This window comes from Epinephelus moara, chromosome 11 (assembly GCF_006386435.1).
Source record: "Epinephelus moara isolate mb chromosome 11, YSFRI_EMoa_1.0, whole genome shotgun sequence".
In the NCBI taxonomy this organism is placed as follows: Eukaryota; Metazoa; Chordata; class Actinopteri; order Perciformes; family Serranidae; genus Epinephelus; species Epinephelus moara.
This window is the reverse complement of record NC_065516.1, coordinates 15,697,473-15,718,262: the sequence shown is the minus strand read 5'-3', so window position 1 is coordinate 15,718,262 and position 20,790 is coordinate 15,697,473. Positions and strand designations below refer to the sequence as shown.

Here is a 20,790-nt window from a genome sequence, read left to right as displayed (position 1 = left end):
GTGTAATTCTCAGAGCCAGGGGAACAGGTGATGCCTTCATGTTCCTGGTTTTGTCTGACAAACGTTCCCATGCCCAAAGATATTTAACACAAAGGCCATACAAAGTAAAGCAAAGCAGCGTCGTCACATTTGCCAAGCTGTAAACTGTGCCTCTTGATTTAGTTTGCATAACTGAATAATTTTAAATGATCTTTTCGAAAACCTGATCAACCCACCTTATTAATTTTCTTTCTATACGTCAAAAAAAAGCAGGATGTGAAGTTACGAGTTTCTGAGGAGCACCTGAACGCAGCAAAACTCGGCGCACATGAGTATGACGTCATGCGTTCGGACCGAGCCGTGACCTGCTGCTCCGGCTATGCTAGGGGTCCGTACCAACAGATGTTCCGCATAAAACCCAGCAAATACCCGTTATTTATGAAGTGTAACGCGCTGAACGGTAACGGTGTAGTGAGTATAGAAGGTAACCAGCGTGGCGGCAGTGACTCACATGAGCGGCGGTCCGTATTTAGTAGCGCGTGTTTATATTTTAAGTTTACCTCAGCTAGCTTGCTAGCTAACTTAAGCTTGTTTTCCAGCTAACCAAAAGTGAAACAGGATTCGGAGCTACATGGTCTCGAGCCTGCGGAGTGTTTCTCTAGCTGAACTCGACCGAGGTATGTTTCTGTGTCGTTACTAATATGGGAGTGACAGCTGAATGTACGTTGTGGTGTGTGCTGTCATTGTCGGTATTTCCCTCTATTGTATTTAAATTAACAATGGGGTGTAGCAGGGATTTGAGCCATTTTGACACTAAATGTATGACGTTACTGTAAAAACATGGCAGCAGGTGTCACACCAAATACTGTGACCCGGTTTATAAATTCAGTTATAATGTCACTGCAAACGTGCTTTAGTACTATAACCACATACTGTATGTCGACAGGTGTTACCATGAATTGTGTCCCCTTAGTGTTTAGCATTTATAGTGGTTAAAAACTCAAACGCAACACTTTAATTTTTGCTCCTATTTTCACAGGTTAAAGCAAAAGACCTATAACTCTTTTAATGCACTCAATAGATATATTTCTCTTAAATTTTCGGGCTCAAATTTGTTGGTATCTGTTTTAGTGAGCACCTCCATGCTCAAAGGTAATACATGCATCTGGCAGGTGTGACATAACAGGATACAGTTAAAACAGTAACATTAATACATAGCTGGGAGTTGGAATGGTCACATTAAAAGAGGGCTCACATAGGGTACGGACAACTAACACAGAAGCTTTTTGCAGTAAAATGTTCCCTGTCAGTGTTCTAGTATTATAGATAATGGTTTTTTATTAATATTGCTGCTGCGTCAATGTGTATGTTGCATTTTACTGCTCCACATGTGTAAGGTTCTGCAAATATTAACTCCTTTATATATGTGCGAGTAGTTTAATTTACAGCAATGCATCGTATTCTATAGGATCCTCATGTGTTTGTAGCGTGACTGTCCTGTGAGAACCATGCCTCTTTAAAAAATCTGCTGTTCATGGTGTCAGAAAAACAGACACCTTTTCAGCTTTGTGACGGTGCATTTTCCAGCTGATCCAAGAGGGTTTTTAAAGAGTTTACTTAGCTTAAGAAGTAGGATGATTTTCTTAACCCTTAAAGGAACACAAGTATTTGCCTCTGAGATGTAGTGGAGTAGCATAAAATAGAAATACTGAAGTAAAGTACAAGTACCTCAAATTTGTACTTAAGTACAGTGCTTGACTAAATGTACTTAGTTACATTCCACCACTACCTGTTGTGTCACACAGTGAGGAGTGTTTTCATTCATTCATTCATTCATGTGGTGATGTTGCACATTGTGCTTCTAGGTATCAACCCAGTAACAAGACATAAACATGGTTGCTTCCTGGCTTTAGCAGCAGCTTGACCCTCATCATCATGGACTCCTGAAGTCTTCGGGCTTCAGCGACTCGTCTGGTCGCTTGCGTTTGTTTTGGAGCAGAGGTTGCCATTCAGCCTACAACCCGTCTGACCTCCCAAGCAGAGGGAGCGAGCAGATGGGGAACAGTTGCTGTCGCGCTGAGAGTCCCTGTGGCAGTGCGGAGGAAAGAAGTGGTTTGCTGAAAGATGACTCGAAGGCCACGGTGCCCACTGGTGAGACAGCTGTGGTGGGCACCTGCGGTCCTGATGGAGATGACGAGATCAGGTGAGAATACTACTGCAGTAACAAATTTTTTTGGGGGGAGTTTGGAGACCTCCAGCATCATTTTTATTCATTGCAGGTGACATAGTGTTTCCTTATGCAAACTTCAGGGGAAAATAAACAAAGTCAGTTACATCCTCAAAGGTATTTATGTGATCCCACAGACGTAGAGTAGAAAGTAGAGTAAACCTTCAATGTTTCAGAAGGTCGATTTGGTTAAAAGACAGCAGCCAAATACAAAAATATACACCAGTGAATAAAGACAATGGATACAAAAAATACACACTGTCACTGGTGGCACTGTCACTTCTTGCACTTTTAGAATGAGGCTACAAAAAGAAGCCAGAAACCAGGAGGACACTGCAGCATTCATAGCTGCTAACAGGCCACATCACATTTTGTTTAAAAAACCAGTAGCCAATGAAATAACATACCTCATGTATCGGTTAATGCCACTTTTCAATTCAATTTTGAAACAACTAACTTGTCCCCAGGCAGCACATAGGCACGTCGAGTAGGTAATAAAATATAGAAAAATAAAACAAAAAACATATAAGAGCGAGGAAAGCTCAAAATAAGCTGCACAAATAATGATAAATGATAATATTGTGCAATATTAGCTTTGCGTGGCTCTAACATGATGCAAATGGTAAAAGATAATTTGAATTTACATCATTGACTGCTTGGTAGATATTTGCAGTTTTTATGACGTAGACCATAAATTTGTAAATCCAAGTATAGCAAAGACATTAATTGCCCTATTCTCCCAATGATTGGCCAGTACATGTTGCCTTTGTTGGTTGGATTGGTTAGGTTTAGGCAAGAGGAGTGGGATTTGTTGGGTTAGGATGTGAATGTCAGGGTGGGCCACTCCTTCGCTATCCAAGGAAACACACATTTGCCTCCAGGCCAGTGATAGCCGTCGCTAAAGGCATTGTGTTTTCGGGTTTTCCGTCCCTCCCACTCTTGTGGACATGTTATCTCAACACCTAAAGGGAATTTCTTCAAATTAAGCACAAACATCCACTATGACTCAAGAATGAATTGATTAGATTTTAATGATCAAAGGTCACTGTGACCTCACAATACATGTTTTGGGCCGTAAGTCAAGAATTCATACTTTAATTATGACAAAATTTCACATAAATATCTAACAGGATAAAATGATGAAGTGATGACATTTTACACCCAAAAGGTCAAAGGTCAGCTTTGCTGTGACATCATAATGGTCTGCAGGGACACTTTTCTTTCCATGACTCAATGTCATACCTCAGGAACAGAAGGGTAGACAGTTGGTCAGATACTGAATTGGTGACTCTTTTCTCAGATGTCCACTTTGACATTGTGTATAGAGCTTCTGTGCTGCGGGGTTGAAGATGAGTGTGAAGCTTCCACGTTTTAGAATTTGTAGCTTCTTTGTAGCAACATCTGTATTTGAAGCATTGTTAACTGTCATGGCTACATTTGAGTCTGGACAGACATGTATGTACTCTGCAACTTGACTGGTTGGCGGGGGCACACAGCTGCAAGGCGGTTCTAGTCTAATCTCAGACTTGGATTATTGTGGGAGTTAGAATTTACTCAGTAACAGATGTATGGAACATTTTCTAAAGACTTTTCAACACCAAACTAACTTTTTAAGGAAGTTTAGAAGTGTGTGTGTATGCTGTCTATATTTAAACGCTGGTTTTGACTCAGACAAATGTGAGGTCATAAAATTTCCTTTAAAGATGTGGCACACTGCTGGATAGGAGGTATAAAAAATAACATTTTGGTTTTTCCCCCCAAAGCTTTGCGTAGGGTGTGTTATTATGTGACCAAATCAAAGAGTACATAAGGACAGGGTGAGGGGACTTCCCCGATGTCATACCGGGTTTTTTTGTCATTTCATGCACTAGTGGTTAGTGCAGAGAAACTACATAAAAGATGACTGTTTTGATTATAGATGTGCCACTTCCTTGAAACCTCTTGCAGCAAAATCTTATCTGTGATCACAAAGTATCTCCTCGGGTTTCCTGTTCGTAAAAAATGCTGTTACTCAAGATACCAGTGCAGCTGAGTTGGGATTTAAATGATGATTTTGTTGTATGGTGTGACATTGCTCATCCTCTCTGTGTTAAATCACTCAGGAAAATGCCTGATGAGGCCAATATAAAGGTGGAGGAGGTTGTGCAGGTGAAGCAGATCCCTGAGGTCGCAGAGATGGAGCCCAACACCACTCAGGAGAATGGACCCTTGCAGAAGGAGGTCATACAAACAGCATCGCCTTCTCCCAGCAAACGGTCCAAACTCATGGAAAACTCCACCAGAGCACAAGATGAAGACACGAAGGACCGTCCTGCCGACAGTGGACAAGCCGAACTTGTGCACTGCACTTTAAACTCCCTGCAGAAACACGCTACAGCTGACTGGGAAGTTTTTACTGCAACAAATGCGGTGCCAGAAGAAGAAAATCCAGCCTTGGTGCAGGACAGAATCCCTGACAGCAGCTCACTAACAGCCGAGGCAGTTTGCCCTGAAAACCACACTGAGGCGAACACAACGAGAGAGCACATTACACTGGACACTGCTCATGGTGTTGATGAAGAAGCAGGCTCCACAGTCAGTATTGAAAACGCCACCGTGGAGCCATCGGGGGAGTTTTGTCAAAACAATGAAGTGTTATCTGTGCCAAACATTCAGCTCACTGCAGCAGCTTGTCAGGTGTCGTCCATTTCTGTGGTCAGGCAGGAGAACGACAAACAGTCTGGGAGCTGGTGAGTCACTTAACAAGACATACTGTAAAGTTTCTGCCTCTGCTGCTGCTGTGGATGTGAGTTTTAAAAAGCATGTCATGAGGTTGAAATGGAATATGTGTCATTAGGGCTGAGCTATTTTCATCTCATATCATTCAGTTTGCATTATCATATTTTTAATTATGTCTAAATAAACAATATACTGTAAATCTGACAGCTATAGAACAGTGGTTCCAAATATGATGGTCTGCTAGCAGGTTAAATATAAGGTGTTGGATGGTTGATTAAAAGGAAAAGAAAGAAAAAGCATTTCAACTACACAACAAGTTTGTGGGAGTATTTTTTCAGACTTTCCTTTGTTTTTTTTACTGTTGAATTATTTCATATTCCGACCTCTTTAGTTCACTTAGATAAGCTTTATGAGATATTCAGAGTGAGTCGCCTGACCGTCGTTCTTAAGATGGAGTTGGCAGTATGGTACTGTCTCTATAGATAGCACCTGCAACAGCAACAGGAGGAAACCAGGGGGTGTACGTTACACTTCTGTGTTAACTTCAGCATGATATCAACAATAACTGCTGTGTGAGTGCAGCACAGAGCAGTGGTGATTAGCTATCTAGTGGGATACACACACAGGGACTCACATGCACTAACATGCATGCGCAGCTGCACCACCTATCACAGCAAATGACAGAGAAGTTGGGATTACAACACACACACAGAGGGAGCGTGACTTATTCTCTTATTACTCCACTATATCTTTTCATAGCAGATAGTGGTTTGCTGCTATATTAAAGATTTGTGTCTAACTGACTAATGGGAACAACATTTTTTTAAATCAGCCCAGTGTTGAGAGAGAATGCTGCAGCTGGCGGCGGTGAAACAGGCTGCAATGTGACCAGTCGGGGCATGATTGCACCATTAATTTACGTTTTTGCCACTGACAGGCTCAGATTGTTATGATGAGCGTCTGCCATCTCTGCTACTGGGGATAGAAACTGCAAAGACCTTAGACAGATACTCTTTGATAACAGGGAATAGCTTCTGCCGGGGTAAACAAAAGCATTATCCACTTCCTGTTTTGGTTTTGCAATGGCTGACGCACTTCCTTTGGGCTGTAAATCAAAGCATAGATTTTCCCAGGAGAAAGTACCCAGTGGCAGACAGGATTGTGTAGTGAAAGGGAGGCTTATAGGGAACCAATCTAAACGGCGCTGATGTCATTATTGCCAATGTGATGAAGTACCTTGATTTGTTGAGCATAAATATACAAGGGGAAAAACAAAATTCCACTCTGATTAGTTCCATATTATCAACACAGTGATGTTACAAAAATAAAAGATTCATATCACACAACCTCTCTTCTGTACGATCAGAGGTGTGCATCAGCAGACTGATCCTGTTTTATAAATGATTAATACCTCTCTCCTGTTGTCCTGTGTCTAGTGCTGCGGCAGAGGATTCAGAGAATGGGAGTTTGTCATTGTGCAAGGAGCCTGGTCCTGAAGTCGTAAAAAGCCATGATGTCTGTGAGTCTTCTCCTGGTTCAGAGCCTGAGGGACTCAACCACAGTGGTGAGGAACGAGACTCCGCCAACTCTGTCAGGGAGCCAGAGACCACAACTCAGGCAGACGCCAGCGAGAGGTCAGTGGGTTCAGAGTTAGTGATATCAAAACAAGACGCCTGTTTACATAAACTGAGAACCTGTGTGTTTGTGAGCCTCCCTGTGACCACTAGGGGGCGTGTAGACACTACAACTTGTTGATTTAGCAAAATGATTGTCAGACTCCGCTCTTGTTTGCACTGCATGCCACTATCCTTTTGTTCTTTGTACCTTCTTATATCCTTTTACAACTGTTTTATGATATAACATGTCATCTAAGTAGCACATTTAAGGCATAAGCGGTAAACTTTAGATTTATATATAAGTCAGGGAAAGTATCAAAGATGTATTTTCTCTCTGCAGCTCAAAGTCCGATCAGGATGCACAGCCAGATCGTGAGTGTACAACTACGAGCTGGAAAGAGGTCACTTCCTTGGAGAGCATCAAACAGGATGTTGGGGAGGAAATTATGCCGAAAGGACAGGACAAAGATGGTGATGTTCCCAAAGCGAAGGAGGACGATGAGAGGAAGGAGGAGGTGGAGAGCGCTCCCGCTGAGGCCGAGACTCAGGCTGGAAAAGATGTTGAAGTTCAGGAGGTTACTGGGGAAGAGGAGCAGCCAGCAGGGAGCACATCTACTGATGTAAAGGCCGAAGAGATACCAGTCACAGAGAAGGAAGACTCTGCTGCTGAAGATGGCCTAGGGAACAGGTTTGTAATGATCCTTTTGTAGTTGCTTTATAAAGTTAACATCAAGTCATGTCATGTCATATCATGACTATAGACACAGAAATGATTGCGGGTGTCAGTATTATCATGGTGTTGTTAAAATGTGGTGAAAGCTTTGGATCCTGCTGTCATCAGCTCAGAAACATTTCAAAGATTAGACCATTTCTTTTCCACCAAAAATCTGGAAAGTGTTATCCACACCTTCGATTAGACTACTGTAACTTCTTGCTCTCTGGCATCAGTAAAAAAATCCTTCTCCCGCCTTCAGCTCATCCAAAACTCTGCTGCCAGGATTTTGACTCAAACCAGGAAACATGACCACATTTCACCAAACCTGGCTTCCTTACAGTGGCTACATATTGCTTTTACAATAGATTTTAATATGAAGCCCTGAGAGGCCTTGCTCCAGGTTACTTATGTGATCTGTTATTGCCAGATGTCCCCTCTCGCACCCTGAGATCTTCAGATCTGGCGCTACTTGTCAGCTCCAGCTCTTAGTTCATTCATTCAAAGGTGATATATAATTAAAGATTATTATTATTATTATAAAATGTCCACTTAGCACTAAAACACACACTGAAATCATTTTACCAAGTTCTGTTTTGAAAGTCATACATCAAATCAGCCGCACTTTTTGTTTGCCTAAACCTAAAAGAAATAGCAAAGCCACAAAATAAACATATGAAATCAAATTAAAATGTGCATTAACACTGAAGATAGCCTGTCTTTGAAATGCTTGCTGAAGTGCTACTGCTAATGTGCACAATGGACCAGTAGCATCACTGGGTTTCCCTGTTGCTCGCCCACTCTGTAAACAAGGGAACAGCAAAACAAACGTTGCATGCTGCGCCTGCAGCTGGGAGACCGTTACTGACTTTGTTTGATGCTGGACAGTATTAAACTTTTTCAAAGCATGGGATATCAGTGGTTTTACTGTTAGTAAATTAACCACCAAGAATATGTTGACCAGTTACGCATGTCGGACTCAAGTTATGTTGTAACTCTTCAGTTTACTGCACTGTGCACCACCAGGGTCTGGTGGAAGCTAGTGGCACAGCTCATTTGGCAATTAACACGGCAAACCCCTTCAGCTTTGGTTACTACTGTAGCTCTGATAGAGCCATTTGCAGTGTCAGCACAGTTAGTGGTGCTAACATAGTTAACATTGCGAAAGGGGTTTTGCAGCTCAAAATGAAGCTGCTTGCTCAGCGAGGCTACATGGGGGGGACAAGAGGGTGAACACTATTTTTACATAGCAATGCTGTCCCACCACTGGTGGTAATTACTGAATGAATGGCGCTACTAACTAGCTTCCACCTTTTGCATTGTATAAGTTAGTCTAATGGCTAGTGGAGATTTCCTCTACTCATATGAAGCCAGGGACAACAGCAACATCTACAAAGGTAACGTTACAAAATTCGACTCCATTATAACTCACAATGTTCACCGACAAAACAACTGTCTTATACTGAATGGGTTTTCCAAACAAATACAACATGCTAACGTTGTTAGCACAAGTCTATGGCATTTTACATGGTGTTAATTAGCCTTGCATCTAGTCTAGATTTCCTCTGCTCATATGAAGCCAGGCTAAATCACACACAAGACTTAAAATGTTTTCTTGTGGAGGCTTTATTGTCTTTACAATTTATTTTCTTATGTGTGAAATAAAAGTAAATAAGAGCTTTGTTTCCACTGAGGGAAATGGTTTCAGCTTACAAAAATAGACCGGAGGTCTGCGTCACTGTGACGTGTAGTTACATTTCTGGGGAGGTGCACGTCAGGCTATGGCGTAGGGTATGTTGTCGGCTCTACGTTGACGCAGAACTTATACAGTAGGTACGGTGTCAATTCAATGCAGAAGTATAAATCCCACTTCAAATGGGTGGTGTGCAGTGCAGAGCAGTCAAGGCTAGCTTTTGCTAACCAGTGGAGACTGGAGGGCGTGCAGTGGGCACTGGGTTTCCACATGTTAATGCGGCTAGCCGGCTGTCTGTCAGCAGAGCTAATAGCAAATGAAAAAAAAAGGCAAGACGTCACAAAATGTCCTAATTTCACCACCTCTTACTGGATAGCGTTTTGAAATGTGTTGCTTAAACTCACTGTGTCAGTGCAGCACCACACTAAAAGGAAAGGCGTCTTGTATTTCAAATCTTTTTCTTTCTTTTTTTTTCTGATACAATGATAAAATGTAACAGTTAACATTTCTGGTTGTCGGGTGTCGGACTGTCAAAAGCGAAATTAATCGAGACTGAGATCCCCATGCGGTTATCAAACACTGTTTAAAAGATCATACTACCAACCATCTGGAGTTATACAGCGGTTTATTGAGAAACTGGTCACCCTTTCATCCCTTGTCAGAATGTAATAATGCCTCTGTTATTCTGAGACAGGATGTTGAAGTGGGACATAAGACAGGAAGAGACTGTTCAAAACTGTGTGGCAACATAGACTCAGTACCATGTGTTCAATCCTCAGCTCTCACATCATCACGTTGTTACAGAGTAGATGTGACAGTGGTTGTAATTTGTAATTAGAAAATACTAAGTTATGTAGATATTTTGGTGTTTACTGTCATGGTTTTGGAAGATTAACAAATTTAAAAATAGTTTTATGTTTATTTTGAGCTTAGGGGAACATGTTTGTGTTTTTCTCCATATGTTTTTTATTGTCAACAAATTCCATAAAAACACCAAAGCCTGTCTCTCCACACTGCCTGTCTTCCCTGTTCTGTCAGTGGTTTCCCATAACTCTTTGAACATGGGTTACAAACATGCAGCACATTTTCACTTTTTTAAAACAGTCCAAGTTATTTCCTAAAATAGCCTGGCACTGTGTTTGTGAGGAAGCATTACATAAACAGGAGTAAATAGTGCATTCTTTGGAGACTATTTACAGCTGTGGATTAATACCAATTTGGTACACTAATGAGTATTTGCAGCAGCAGGATGGTGTGTGTGGGATTAACTCAAAATAAACTACACTGCCCATGTTCATTGAATTGAAGGAATGCATCACCCAGTGCAGCTTTGCAGTTTTGGAACAAAAATGGAGCTCTATGGCACAGAGGAGTAAGATATATCTGTCTTTCTGCACACAAAGACACTTGTTAGTCAGATCAGTTCATTGATGGTTTTGGTCTTTTAATAAGAGGTGTTGACAATAAGAAAAATATAAATCATTGCCAGTCTTATGGGTTAAGTTTTGTACTTGCAGAATAAATGTTGTTGTTTTTTCCTTTCAGTGAAGAAGATCTGTACAGAGGAGCGGAGGAGCTGTCTGCATCACAGAAAAATAAAGCAGAAACTACACGTTAGTACATCTAAATCACACATCCATGTTGTGAAATTGCACCACAGTTTTCAAACAACACTACTTTTGTTTTGTCATTTAAAACGCAGACAATAGTCCTTTTTGTTTTGCCCCTCATTTCCTCTCACTCTCTTCTCTCTGTCTCAGTTTTAAAGGAGGACAGATGCAGTTTGGCCCCGGCGGTGGATATTCTGTTTTATAGTGAGAGAGAGTGGAAAGGAAATACTGCCAAAAGTGCTCTCATTAGAAAGGTCGGTGTCTGTGGCTCCTGGGAAGAAGTGTTTCAGATTAAAGATGGTTGTTGTGTTGTTGTTTTTTTCACGTTAATGGTGTTGTGGTGTGCTGCTGCTGCAGGGTTATAAAGAGATGTCCCAGAGGTTTGGCAGCTTGAGGAGAGTGAGGGGAGACAACTACTGCGCCCTCAGAGCCACACTGTTCCAGGTGCTCTCCCACAGCACCCAACTGCCCACATGGCTGCAGGACGAGGACATTAATATGGTAAATACTCACTTAATGGGATGGTATCAGTTGACCATTGCCCCATGGCCCTTGGTTACTGTTGCTATGCATGTCAGGCATTCCATTCTCGTTGATAAACGTGAAGATATACCATCGAATTTGTTAGTAATTTTTTAACAAATGCATCATTGATTTCAGACAATGACTGAAAAGTCCAACTGTTGCTACCAGATTTGATTAGCTGTAACTGGCTTATTAGTCAAGTTAAGGGTCTCCATAAACAGTGCTGAACAGTGTGTTAACGGGTGGTGGTGGAACCAGAGGGGCGGGCGCTAAACTTTCACTTAGAAGCCGTCCTGTTATCAGCAGTAACCACCATATGAACGCAGTGCGAAGCCATGGCGATAAATTAACCAGTGGAATACACACATGCACTAACATGAACATACGGCCAGGCTGGCTTACCACAGCAAACCATTCTCTGCTCAGGATGCCATTACCCCACTATATCTTTAAGTAGCAAACAGTTGCTGCTATATTAAAATGTTGCATATTGAATATTTAAAGCTATAGTGCGTAACTTCTACAGGTCCGTAAATGTCCGTTTCATCCAAGCCACTACTAGAGGAGATGACACAATGCTGATTAAGCCGATCGGCTCCTCTAACATCTCGCGGTATTTTTCAATATATATCATTTTTAGTATGCGTGTCGACCGGCGACATTCCTGCGCTGGCGCACAGGAAATGCATCCTCACAACAAGAAGGGAGGGGGAGGAAGAGCGGAGAGTGTCATATAGAGGTAGAGCGCAGGTAGAAAGAGAAAGCAACATGGCGGCCGAGACACGGTTCAGAAGTGGATCCTACCACAAAGGCAAGTGTTACTCTGTGTACGGTGTGTGGCGACTGGCGAGTGTTACTCTGTGTACGGTGTGTGGCGACTGGCGAGTGTTACTCTGTGTACATGGAAGTGCCACCGGCTTATTAGTTGTAATAACGCATTATCCGCTGGGAGGCGACAGAAGTTATGCACTATAGCTTTAAGCTGTCTGATTTTAATACCCTGTCTGTCGTTGACTTTTTACTGTGTTTAGTTAGGTGACTTTAAAATAAGAGTGCTGTAAAAGGGATTTGTATACAAGGGCTGCAACTAATGATGATGTTTGTTACTGGTAATCTGTAGATTATTTTCTCAACTAATCATTTGGTCTACAAAACATAAGAAAACACTTACATACTAGGGCCTTAATTGAGTTCAGCAGGTATCTTGTTTTGTCCAACCAACATTTCCAAACCCCAAAATATTAAATTTACTGTAAGTAGGTATGAAACAGTTACTGGTTTCACAGTTTACTCTTTCAAATTTTTTATTATCTTTAAAAGTGTTTTTGATTTCCGTGCTTTGAAAAACTCACTGTAATTACTGTCCAGCATTAACCAAAGTTAGCAGCCGTCTCCCAGCTGCAGCTGCAGCATGTTTGTTTTGCTCTTCCCTTGTTTACAGAGTGGGTGTGCAGCAGGCAAACCCAGTGATGCTAATGGTCTATTGTCTTCATGTACAGTGATACAGACACTCGAGCACGCATTTCAGAGACAGGCTGTATTTAATGTTAATGCATGTTTGATATGGTTTTATATACGTTAACATAAGGTGTTGGTTATGCTTGTATTTAAATGTTTATGCAGTCAAAAAGTGCTGCTGAATTATTTTTTTGTGGTTTGAATATAGAACATGGTATAATTATTTCAGTTTGTGTGTCAGCATTTTTCAGCACATTTTAACAATACAATCACATTACCAGTAACTATGACAATTTTAGTCACTGTAATCGTGATATGAGAATTATTATGCCTTATATGGTGGACTCGAAGTATCCCACAATGCATTGTGAAAAGTAGTCCAGTGTACAACTGATGGTCACTAACCAAGCACTATACAGTGGCATGCAGGAGTTTAAAGATGAAACATTTCTTCAATATTTTAAGCAAGATAACTTTTTAATTTCAATCTTTTACAGTTTCAAGCTAACAAGAGGAAGGAAAAGGGCCTGAAGCAAAAGTTAGTCCAACCATGTCTGCAGTAGTAGCGCCTCCTTAGCAAGCATCACAGCTCCTTAACACTTTTTGTAGCCGGTTTAGGCAGCTGTTTAGAGGAGCCCATGGCTGCTGATTGTTGGGACAATGCTTCAGGAGTCTGAGTTTTTATCACCTGGCCTTTCCTAACGTTGATTATGAACAAGTCATAGCCCTAACAAGCTAATTAAGGTCTGAGACCCTGGGAAACGTTGTCTGAGAACTCAGATGTCTTAGGGTGCTCAAACTTTTGCATAGTGCTCCTTTCCTTTTTTTTCACTCTAACAAAACAAAAATAAGACACTAATCTTGCTTAAAATGTTGAAAAGTATGTTTCATCCTTAACTTAAGTCCATCTTCTACTTACTTAACTATTCACAGTACATGAAACTTTGACCTGGGGTGCCCAAACCAGCAACGGGATTGCAGCCTGTTGTAGCTGTTGTTGTTTTATACGGAGTATTAGGAGCATAGTTTGTGTTGCCTTATCACGACAGGCATAATCCAAATCCCTGAGTTGTGGTGCAATAAATAATGTTTAATGTGAGCAAAGCAGCGTATCGCAACAAAGTACGTAGTTATTCACATGCATGTTGGTATTTATTATGGATGGTCCACGAGCAGATGTTGATATAGCATATTTTTACCATGCACCAGCAATGACGTAATCAACAGTGTCGAGAATTACCAGAATAGTGTCCAAAAGTGCTTTTTCATCTGCTGATGAGCTCACCATATAGTCCTCTGCATAGATAGTGAGTAGGGAGTAGTGAATGAGTGAATGAATTCATACACAGTCTATGCATTAATGATGCCACTGCTTCAGCTCATTTGAACACACTTTAAATCTCATCATTTTAATTACAGCTCCCGAAGCAACTGGAGGCCCAGGAAGGTCTGATAAGCCAGTGGACATTTCCTGGAGAGTGCCTGCAGGGAGACGGGACAGGAGATGCCACCCTGCAGCTAAAAGGCTACATGGAGCTTCTCCGTAATAAGGTACTGGCTGCAGATCTGCTCACACACATGCATACAGTGAGAAAGTATTTAAAGACACACAGCGAGTAAACCACAGGACTATTTTTTGCTGTCCGTAGACACTGAGGGTATTGATAGTCTTCCACAGAGCTTTCAGTTGTGATTGCTTCCATATGTTAAAGGGAGGTGGTCTTCTAAATGCTGCGCTGCTCTGCCTCTGTGTCATTAGCACACCGCCTAGTCGTGCTCTAAAGGATTTGGAGGGATAGATGCACCCTCAGCCTCAAAGAAACCGATTCAACTGTAAAAACCACAGTGCCTCTTTACTGTAACAGTATGAGGCCCTGAGCTGAATTTATAGTCGCTCACTGCTGCTGCTAGCTTGTGAGGAATTCTTGTGTTTACAGCACACATGTTTTTTAAAAGTCTGACCTCTTCTGCTTTATGAGAGGTTGCTGTGTGCTGGATTTGTGCCCGACATTATGGATTCCATACAGTTGCACTCAGAATAAACTCTGTGCTGTTATTCAGGTCCGAGCTGGTTGCACATAAATCACTTTTTATGTGCACTAATGTTTATGTAGGGAATGGGGAAATGGGAGAAAAACACATCTGACACTTCCAATAGCTCATCAGTAAATTTCAGTTTAGTCAAACAAAATATTTTTGTGAGTTGTGTCTTATTTTGTCTAGTCTGACTCAGTGGATGTAGACTGTGGCTACAAGCCTGCTATTTGCAGCTATCAGGCTGGCATTTTACCACCTTCAGTTATCTGTATGTTACTGTTTTCAAAATTCCCTTGGCTACAGGAAACAGCAACCTCTAAGATAACAGCCTAATCCCTAAAAATGGCTAGTTTTGCTGAAGATTTGGATTGTGCAATAAGACATGCTTTCTCCTCTCTGTGAATTGCTGTAAAGATCTACAATGACTAAAACAACTTGTCAGCATGCCTCAGAAAAGCCTAAACTCCATCTCGCAGGAAGATATTGCTCCGTCATTTTGATTTGGCCAGCCAGAGATAATTTGCCACATCATATTACTCTGGTATTGCAATGTGCCAGTGACATTGACTTTACCAATACAAGTATTTTTTCCACTTAACAAGAGCTTTTGTGAATTCATCGTAATAGTGCTGCCCCCTAATGGTCAACCAATTGTTAGTCGACCAGAAAGGTCATTAGTCGGCAAGATTTAATTGGTCACTTAGACCCAGGAAGAAAAACAAACAAAAGACTATCATAGGCTATGATTTGGTGCTTGTTAAGGTTGCTTAGCAACCTCAGACGCAACCTGCCACCATGCACTTGAAAGCTGGCACAGAAAAGGCACAAGAGTAGCACCCAGTGCCTGACCTTGCACTGTGAGGTGGTTAAAGACGTAACGTGTGTACGGCCCCTAATTTCCAGGGCTAGTTAATAACGTGTTGGGCAGGAAATCCAAAGTGTGGGATCATTTTGAGAAGGTGAAGGACGAACCCAAGGTGATATGTAAACTCATCTTCATTGGTCGACTACAAACATGACGTATCATCTGAAACATGGAAGTAGCTACATGCCCATTAGCCCACAGCGTCATTAACAGGCGGCTCGCTCAGTGTGTGACGTGCACTTGTAGATAAAATATAGGCCTATATTAATGAAGGTTCATTAGTACGGTTTTGTATTTCTCTGTAATGTAGCACAGTGTTAACAATGTTACTGATACTATTCTTTCTCACACCTTCAACTCAAACCATTGTGTTGCCCCGCCCAAAATATATCATTTAATAATGAAATTGATATCGTAAACATGCGGGCGACTAGTCGACTCATGACCTTAAATGACAACTACTGGTCAACTAGGAAAATTCTTAGTCGGGGGCATTGTAATAATGTTCATCAAGAGCCTCATTCAGCCAGCATATTGTCCGCGGTTTTAACTGGTCCAGTGAGCTCACACCGTATATTCAGGCTTCACCTGTAGGGCACCAATAATTAAATAATCTTTTTTATTAGCAAAAGTTGAATCACACAGTTGACACATGTCTATTACTGTTTTTTTGTGCTGTTTTCTTTTGTGGAGAATTAGTCATTTTAACGACGGTGCTCGCCTCCATGTGCAAATGTGCAACAAAAACAAGTTCCCGACACTATTTTGCAAGGGCACAGTCGCTGGATCCGGTGCTTGGCGCCACCAAAGATGACTGTAATTGCTTTAAAGAAAGACAAACAAGCCAGAGCGTTATTTTCCCCTATAGCAGAATGTGTGCTTTCAGACCTTTCTCTAGCGCTGACACAGCACATGGAGGTGGTTCTGGCTATGCAAGACTAGATTTTCTCTGACAGCAACAGTCTAAAGTGAAAGTGAAGAGAAAACTGCAGCAAATCCTCACATTTGTAAAGCTATAACCAGCAAAATGTTTCACGTGTACATGTCAAATGACTCCAATGATTAGATGCTTAAAAAATTAAGTATAGATTGATTTCATTGATTTGTTTCCAGTGGCAGGCAGCAGTGGACTGCTCCTCTGCTGTGGAGCGGCAGCAGCTGTGCGAGCGAGTGTTTCAGGGAGGAGAAGAGGAGCTGGGGCTGCTTGAGGCGCTGAAGCTGCTGATGCTGGGCAGAGCGGTGGAGCTGCACGGCTGCATGCAGGCCGGCGGAGACGTCCCGCTCTTCTGCTGGCTGCTGTTTGCTCGGGACTCATCAGACTGCCCGCGCTCCTTCCTCGACAACCACCTCAGCCACGTGGGCCTCAGCGCCGGGCTGGAGCAGGTAGGAGAAACCCAGTGCTTCTTTTTATTTGTGGCCCAGCCGACCGCAGACTCGCTTTAACAGGCATATAAAGACATTTTATAGGCTACATACAGTAGTTTCCTGGCAGGTAAGGAGCATTTACATGAACCTTTTTATGGTAAACAACACTTACAACAAACTAGCTGCAGGGATTGTCTTGTGCTTTTAAATCCAGAGATGCATTTCTGCTGAATAATCTGGTGGCACGCTTGGTAACTAACAAAACAACCGCTAATGTTAGATGTCATGAGATCGGGGTGAATAACATTCTTTTTATCTGAGATCTGAACTATAAAATATGCTGGCGCTCGTTCTGTTTTTTTTTTGTTTTCGAGCCACAGCGTCTCCACTTCATCGCCCTCAGGGGTGAGGAGACTTCAGGAAGGACGAGCTGCTGAGTGATTTAATTGTTATTTTCACTCCTTTGATTAAAGCTTTTACAGGCACGGTCTCTGTAAAGAATCCCCGCCTGTAAATATGTGCTTGAGTGGGTTATTTAACACCGTGCATTTTAATCTCAGCTCTTGTGTAACTGTGCTATTATCTCACCGCTCTTCTGCAGGTGGAGATGTTCCTGTTGGGCTACGCCTTGCAGTGCACCATTCAAGTTTACAGACTGTACAAGGCCGACACAGAGGAGTTTGTCACGTACTACCCAGACGACCATAAAGATGACTGGCCATCCGTGTGCCTCGTCACAGAGGATGATCGCCACTACAATGTGCCAGTTGTAGAAGCTGCAGAACTGCATAAGCAGCTCGACTCAAGCTGATTGCCACTGCAGAGAAATCTCCTGCCATAGAAACAAAACACTCCTCAGGTCGATCAAGATGAACAGATTTACGCCACTTAGAGGAATAGTTCAGCATTTTGGGACTTTTGCTTTCTTGCCGAGAGTTAGATGAGAAGATTGCTACCACTCATGTCTGTCCAGTAAATGTTGTTATATCTTGTTTTATCTGAACAAAAACTTAAAGGTTCCTTATGTTACTTTTAACAAGTATTCATCCTTTTTGTTGCCAACAAGTGAACAGGTTGTAACGTAACTTAAAAACTGAGACTTTCTCAGTCTCCTCCAGCAGCCTGTGTACTGATTTCAGTGGAAGGGACTCAGAGCGAATTTTCCAGGAAAAGCCAAAAGATGTGACTTGCAGCAGAAATGACCACAGGGTACACTGGATAAAGGCTTATTTATGCTCAATGTTAGATACGAAGACACATTTGGACAGAGCCTTCTGTCTGCACTCTGAGTTCATTTCGTCTGTATCTGTGCACATTTTCGGAAAGCTTACGGATACAAATGAAACTGAGCCACTGGAGATCATGGAGGCAGTGTAGCGTATTTCACGTCAGATGCAACTGAAGGAAATTGACGAAATGAAGAAATTTAAGTATTGGCAAAATGGAACAAATGGTGGAAAGAATTCTCCATCCATGTATGTGGATGTATATCATTGCTGCACAGACCACCGCAGTTTACAGCGCAGTCTATTTAAAGGTACAATGTTAGGATCCCCTCTACCGTCGCCATGTTTGTTGGTGTCAGAAACTTTTGACTCTCTAGTGCCATCTATTATCTACGCTATCATAAAAAAAGCATGAACATATGAGGGCAGTGACGTTTACAACATGCGAAATGAACCCATCTGTTGTTGTACGTAAAGGGAGCATAAATGAGCCTTAATTCTTGTCTCATTTGTCGTCTGATAAACAGTAAATTCGTCAAATTCAGTGATGAAAAGCATCGAAGAGGAAACACTTTTGTGAAATATATTGTGGGTTTGGTAGCTAACGTGAGATAAATTTAGCTTGCTAACGCAGATGAATTGCTAGTTAGCTAATGTAGCACATACGTTATTGAGTGGATAATGTCAGCTGATGCATTCAGACTCCTGGGACTGGTTTGCAAGTTACTTTATCAGCTCAGATCAACCAACACTAGATCAATAGCTAAGTTACAGCTAGCTTATGGGCTGCCAACGAGCTAACCATAACCAAAGCTAAATTTAGCTAACTAGCTTCAAACCTAATCTGCATGGATCTGCTGTTGCTTGCTTTGCAACGTGAGCTGATAAAGTAATTTGCAAATGGCAAGCAAGCTAGTATCATGAAGCCAATGGTCTAAATGCAATATGGGAACATACAGATAGTAACATTAATCTAAATACGATTGTAATTTAGTTTCCAGCAATCGATCAAAAAGATGTCGGACAGTCACAGTCAGTCTTTGTTTGTCACTGTTGTGACTGATGCCCAGGTGCTCCCTCATGCCTATCAACAGGATGTTGACCACAGTTAACTTAACGGGCTCAGAGAGAGGGGTCACCACTAACAAGGATTTTCCAAAAGTTACATACAGAACCTTTAAGTATAAAAATTCAACATTACTTTACACAGTATTTCTTGGCAGTCACTTCCCGGAGTCTTGTCGTCACTGTGAGCCTTTACAAGACATAATGTGTTAATTAATGAGCTTCATAAGTACTGGTAGGCAGATTTTATTAGCTTTTGACAAAGCCGGGCTCGCTGTTTCACTATTACCAGTCTACGTGCTAAGCTAAGCTAACCAGCTGCTAATAGTAGCTTCAGAGCACAGACTTCAGAGTGGTATAGATCTTTGTTATCTAAAGCTGAGTTCACATGGAATCAGGGAGACGGTAGATGGCAAACTGGATAGAGAGCAGGACGGTAAAGGGAGTAGAGGGCAGCAAAAAATACTGGTAACAGTAATGTTAGATGGCATTGCCATTCAATCTACTGTCTTCCTGATTCCATGTGAACGCAGCAGAACTTAAGTCAAGAAAGCAAAAAGGCGTAGCTCCCAGAATGTCGCTCTATTTGTTTAAAAACAAAAAAAACATATGCTGATTTGAGACCCTGTACAAGATGTGGTTTACACACTTCTGTACACACTGTACTGTATACAGAGTTTTTCTATTTGGGTATGTGTACATATTTGTGCATCCGATATTGCGGGATCATCTCAGTTAAGTCCCAATTAGTTTGCAGGGTGTCATTTTGACGTTCAGGTGGGTGGGGGGGGGAGCCCAGATCTTCTTAGCAACCTTTTTTTGTTTTACATTTTCCTCTGTAAAAAACTGAAGCTGCCAACAGCGCCAAAATCATTATATGGTTGGTGTTTACACTGGAATTTGGGCACTTTGATTTGTGTATTATTAATTTATTGTTTTTAAAAGTGTCAGAAAAATGCATTTTAAATTAAGTGAAGCGAATGAATGAATCAGTCAATGAAGGGTTTGATGATTTATCAGGTTTAACAACAGCTCACACCCGATCAGAGGACTTGGAGGATTAGTCGCAGCCTCTGTGTCAGAGGTGTGTTTTGTGACAGTCTGTGTGTGTGTGTGTGTTTGCAGTTGTGTGTGTGTGTGTGTGCGTGTGTGTGTCAAACTCAATGTGTAACATGTTGCCTTTAACCAAGCTGTTCTGTGGGGAACAACGTGCCAATGTTGCTGCAAATACTGGCAACAGTCCCAACCACCAGCCACTGGATTCAGTAGTAAACGCTCGCTTGGTCCTCCATGTTGCCTTAGAAATAATGCACAATAAGAATGAATGTTGGTTATCAGTGATTAAGAGGCCATTTTCTTGCCCTAATTCCAGAGCAGGCAAAGGTGATCTGTTAACAGTAAAACATCGATGATGCCGTTTGCAGGAATGCTCTCTCTCTCTCTGTCAGATTTTTGGACGGCATTTAGATGAAATCAAAGTACAATTTTTGTAAAAGTCTTTTTTTCTCTTTATGATTGATTTGAGCTTGTTATAGCTTTTCCTAATTTTATGAAAACTATAAACGGGAATTTGAGCTGATGACGTTTCAGAAGTATGCTACAGAAAATGACATTTCAAATGTTTGGGGTCTCAGACTCAATCTGTAAAACATGGTTGAATACAATTTTCCTATCCTCTAAATCTGTTACTGGTG

General features: G+C 41.7%; 1 protein-coding gene across 3 annotated transcripts; it reads left to right on the top strand.

The window, feature by feature from the left end:
* Positions 1–332: 332 nt before the first annotated feature.
* LOC126397875 (probable serine/threonine-protein kinase kinX) lies at positions 333–20,771 on the top strand. Of its 3 annotated transcripts, none has more exons than XM_050056911.1 (11): positions 333–656; positions 1,896–2,182; positions 4,309–4,935; positions 6,361–6,558; positions 6,881–7,228; positions 10,491–10,558; positions 10,706–10,809; positions 10,913–11,056; positions 13,958–14,089; positions 16,554–16,823; positions 17,407–20,771. In XM_050056911.1, the coding sequence occupies exons 2-11, from the start codon at positions 2,034–2,036 to the stop codon at positions 17,614–17,616; spliced, it is 2,250 nt and encodes a 749-aa protein (XP_049912868.1). In that variant the 5' UTR covers positions 333–656; positions 1,896–2,033; the 3' UTR covers positions 17,617–20,771. The 3 variants fall into 3 exon arrangements, with proteins under 3 accessions (XP_049912868.1, XP_049912867.1, XP_049912866.1); XM_050056910.1 differs by having other exon boundaries at positions 1,893–2,182; XM_050056909.1 differs by having other exon boundaries at positions 1,845–2,182.
* Positions 20,772–20,790: the final 19 nt, after the last annotated feature.

Excerpts from the sequence above, each read along its gene's own strand:
- LOC126397875 (XM_050056911.1), top strand. The coding sequence starts at position 2,034 with ATGGGGAACAGTTGCTGTCGCGCTGAGAGTCCCTGTGGCAGTGCGGAG. Across the intron at positions 2,183-4,308 it reads GATGGAGATGACGAGATCAG|GAAAATGCCTGATGAGGCCA; the intron begins GTGAGAATACTA and ends TAAATCACTCAG. Across the intron at positions 11,057-13,957 it reads AGGACGAGGACATTAATATG|CTCCCGAAGCAACTGGAGGC; the intron begins GTAAATACTCAC and ends TTTTAATTACAG.